The sequence below is a fragment of the Populus alba genome, chromosome 2 (genome assembly GCF_005239225.2).
Source record: "Populus alba chromosome 2, ASM523922v2, whole genome shotgun sequence".
NCBI classification, from domain to species: Eukaryota; Viridiplantae; Streptophyta; class Magnoliopsida; order Malpighiales; family Salicaceae; genus Populus; species Populus alba.
In genome coordinates, this window is record NC_133285.1 from 12044679 (window position 1) to 12048741 (window position 4063).

The window sequence follows — 4063 nt, forward strand, 5'->3', positions numbered from 1 at the left end:
AATAGTATCGATCACTTGTAATTAAACAAGAACATTAAAGTAGCTGGAATCACTAACTTATCATTTTAGTATGTCCGTCCTTAAGTCAAAAGCCTCTCCATCTATCATTTTTCCACTATTTCTACTCTAGTTTGAAGAAATTCTCAGCAGAAAACAGTAATTCGTACAACAAACGAAGAATCAAACCTATCCATCCAATTGTTCAAAAACAATCTGCATTAAAATAATTTAAAATTGCAACCACAAAACTAATAAATAATAATAAAAAAAACATCCTCAACCGCTGAATGGGACATACTATCAGCGCTTTCCGCTGACTGTGTCCTGTCTCAACTAATTTAAACCGTGGACGTGATAACCACTTTGATCATATTCCTTTTCTGGCACTACGTACTATTCTTCACATAAATATAGACCTCGTTTTGATGTTTCTTGTCACGTAACCAAGTTTGTCACCAGGTCATATTTGCTTCAGCTTCAGGGAAAAACCATGGGGTGGCAAAAGAAGGAGAAGAAGCTCTCAGGTTGTGCCATCTTCAGAGAACCCTTCCATGTCGTGACCATTACCCTCCTCAGTCTCTTGCTGCCTCTCTCATTTCTCCTCCTTGCCAGGCTCTCTAGTTATAACTATGTGTTGACCATCGCATCCGATCATACACATCAATCACCCTCTTCTGTCATCTTATCCTTATTGCTGTCCATCAATCCATCAATTCTGTGTTTTCTTATTTCAATTGTTAGCATAGCTACTCTTATTCACGGCTTGTCAGGAAGAATTACCCTTCTAAGCGAGTCGCCAGGTGTGATTTACCGGCCCGGATTGTACACTGCATGGGTTGTGTTATGCACTTTACAGATTTGTGTTGGCCTGGGCATTGAAGGGAGCATAGCCGCTGGAATATTTGACGGTTCTGGTTTTGATACTCGAAGAGGTTTATTGTGTAGATACATATTTTTCTTGGGGTTGCATGAGACCATGATCCACTGGTCAAGAACTGTTGTTAAGCCAGTGGTTGATGACACGATTTTTGGTGCGGCTGGAGATGAGAAGTGGGTACAGAGGGTGGCCATAGCCTTGAGTTATGGTACTTTGTGGTGGTTGAGTATAAGGGATGAAGTTGAGTCTCTGGTTTTTGTAGCAGAGGCAAAGATAGAGCTGTCGATGAATTTACGAGTGGCTGACTTGGTTGGTTGGTGGCTGTATTACCTGACAGTGACGATCGGAATGGTAAGAGTTGTCAAGAGTCTTATCTGGATTGGGGCGATTCTGCTCTGTCAGAGGATAAGACGGAATTCTACGGATACCTGTGAGGATGAATTTGACAAGGTCTGAACTTGACCTTTTCTCTTCCACGCCGATGCTCATCCTCTTTTTTGTTTTTGTTTTTGTTTTTTTGCTTCTTATATAATAGTATATTCTCGTTCTTCATTATGAGCAATTGCTCTTTGATATGTCGCATTCCGTTCTTAATGAGCTGTTGTAATATTGTACCGAGAATTGTACGTAGGAGTCTTCGTTTTCTTAACTGTAAATTTGTGGGAAAAGAAAGCTGTAAAATTAGTCAACCCATTTTGAGCTGTCCAATTTATTTACGTAAAAAAATGCTTGGTTTATGACTTCTTGATATGGGCTTTTACCTCTTTGCTGGGGGCGAGGTAGCTTGCCGGAAAGTCATGGTGGCGAAACCTGAATATGTAGAGCCACCTAATTGGCCACTTGTTTTAAGAACCTTTTTCCTTCCTTTCTCCGTTCTGAATCCTTTAGCTTGGCTAGCGACTAGTCCATTGGATGCATGGAAAATTGAAAAATGAAAAATGAAAAATGAAAAATGAAAATTGAAAATCAATCAGCCCATAAAAAAGCTTAATTAGAGTACTATGATTAGTTTGTGTTTTGTGATTTGAAAACGTCTTTTTAAAAAGTTAATTTTTTTATTTTTTTATTTTAAATTAATATTTTTTCAATATTTTTATATTATTTTGATGTGTTGATATTAAAAATAATTTTTTAAAAATAAAAAAAATATTATTTTAATGTATTTTGAGAATAAAAAAAACATTTAAAAATAATAATTATTATATTTTTAAAAACCCACTAAAATCTCTAAAATCCACACGTACGGGCATGGACTTGCTGATGATCAAAATTGTCCTTAAGAATTAAATAAGAAACATTTTCCTAATCCAAAGAGCTAAAGTAGATGTCATCCTGGTTTTACTTCTGGTGTCTATTACTGTGTGTAGTTGTCACAGAATAAAACATTATGTTTGGATAGAAAGATGGGAGCTTTTTCTAGCTTCATTTTTATATCAACCATATTGGCTCTATATGGATATTAAGAAATAATGTGATATGAGCATCGACCTCCTTAATATCCGTTTGTTTATTTTTATTTGAAAATATAATTATAATTAATTTTTAAAATATTTTTCATTCACAAATATATTAAGATAATTTTTTTATTTTTTAAAAATTATTTTTGACATCAACGCATCAAAATAATCTAAAAATAAAAAAATATTAATTTAATAAATTTTTTTAAAAATATTTTTAAAACATAAAAATAAATATAGCTAAACAAGTGTGGTATTTTTAGGTTCCACGTCCAAGAGGTTAAATCTCATGATGTGTTTGCTAAGGTTTCATTTTCCAGTATTCTGTTCAGTTTCTTGTTGTATACCCATTAGATGTATACTAGTTTCTTGCTTCAAATTTCACAGTAGGTTGAACCTAAATTTTTATAAATGAAAAAAAATAATATTTAAATTGTTAGAATTTTTTTTTTTTGTATTATTATTAAACTCAATATAATAGTTTAAACTTGAAAAATCTCAACCTGATTTTTTTAATTAATATTTAGTAAAATTTGACAAACTTGCAGGTCGGGTTATAAATTTTATGAATTGAATTAATTTAATAATTTTATTATATGATAAATAATATAAAAATTAATTACCATCAACTCAACACTAAATAATTAAATTTAGTAAAAATCTCACACTAAATAATAGAATAGAAAAAAACCAAAATATAAAAAAAATAAAAATAAAAATTGGCCATTTAAAAAGAGCCTAGCAGCCCGTATGTTTAACCCAATATTTTTTTTTATTCTAAAACAAAAAAAACAACTCAAAAGAAATTAAACTCGTGGCCTCAAGCTCATTTTTGAGGTGCTTCAACCAAATACACTACTACAATAACAGCAAGATGAAGTTCTTATAAAACATTTAAGAAAATGATTAACTTGCTTCACTAAAATTGACTACACATGTTTTAGTTGTATTTATAATTATAATACGAGTCATACTGCTATCCCGAATTAAGAAATTCAGGACCAATTCCAAATCCTTGAAAAAGAGACAAATATTATGAGAGTTCGTCAAGTTTCTATGTACTCATGTGATTCCTCCTCCATTTTTTTCCCTTTTAACTCCATTAAATTCTTCACCGTTACTATACTTAGCACAATCAATTTAAGTTTCAACTCTCTTTTTCTAGAGATTGTTCATCATTCTTTCTTTATTTTATTTTATTTTCTTTTCTTTTTAAGCTTTCATAATCACTTCATAACTGTCAAAAAATTAATTCAACCCAATAACTTAAAATATTAGGTGAGACCCCAAGATATGACACTACAAGATTTAACAGTTTTACCGACATAATTTTTCCGTCGGCGTAAGACACATATTCCATCGGTAATTAATTTACCGATGAAATCACCGACGGAGAATTTTCGTTGGTGAATCTTTCGTCGGTAATTTTTTATCCGTTGGTAAATCCGTCGGTAATAATATTACCGACGGATTTACTGGCGGAACAGACGCGTCGGTAAAAATATTTTTTTATTACCGACAGATTTATCGACAGAAATTTCCGTCGGTAAATCCGTCGCTAATTATTTAAAAACATTTTAAAAAAAATTCATTTTATAAAATTATAAAATAATTAAATTAACATAAATCAACATTGTATAATATATACTCAAAATGCTTGGAAAAAAGAATAAGAAAATCAACTCAAACAAATTTGCAACAAATAAATAAAACAAAAAAATTAATTCAA

General features: G+C 31.5%; 1 protein-coding gene across 1 annotated transcript; it reads left to right on the forward strand.

Moving 5' to 3' along the window:
* Nucleotides 1-391: 391 nt before the first annotated feature.
* LOC118046870 (uncharacterized) lies at nucleotides 392-1621 on the forward strand. The gene has a single exon (XM_035055949.2). The coding sequence runs from the start codon at nucleotides 491-493 to the stop codon at nucleotides 1331-1333; it is 843 nt and encodes a 280-aa protein (XP_034911840.1). The 5' UTR covers nucleotides 392-490; the 3' UTR covers nucleotides 1334-1621.
* The last annotated feature ends 2442 nt before the right edge of the window (nucleotides 1622-4063 follow it).

Bases quoted from the DNA above. Each gene is read 5' to 3' on its own strand.
- LOC118046870 (XM_035055949.2), top strand. From the start codon at position 491: ATGGGGTGGCAAAAGAAGGAGAAGAAGCTCTCAGGTTGTGCCATCTTC.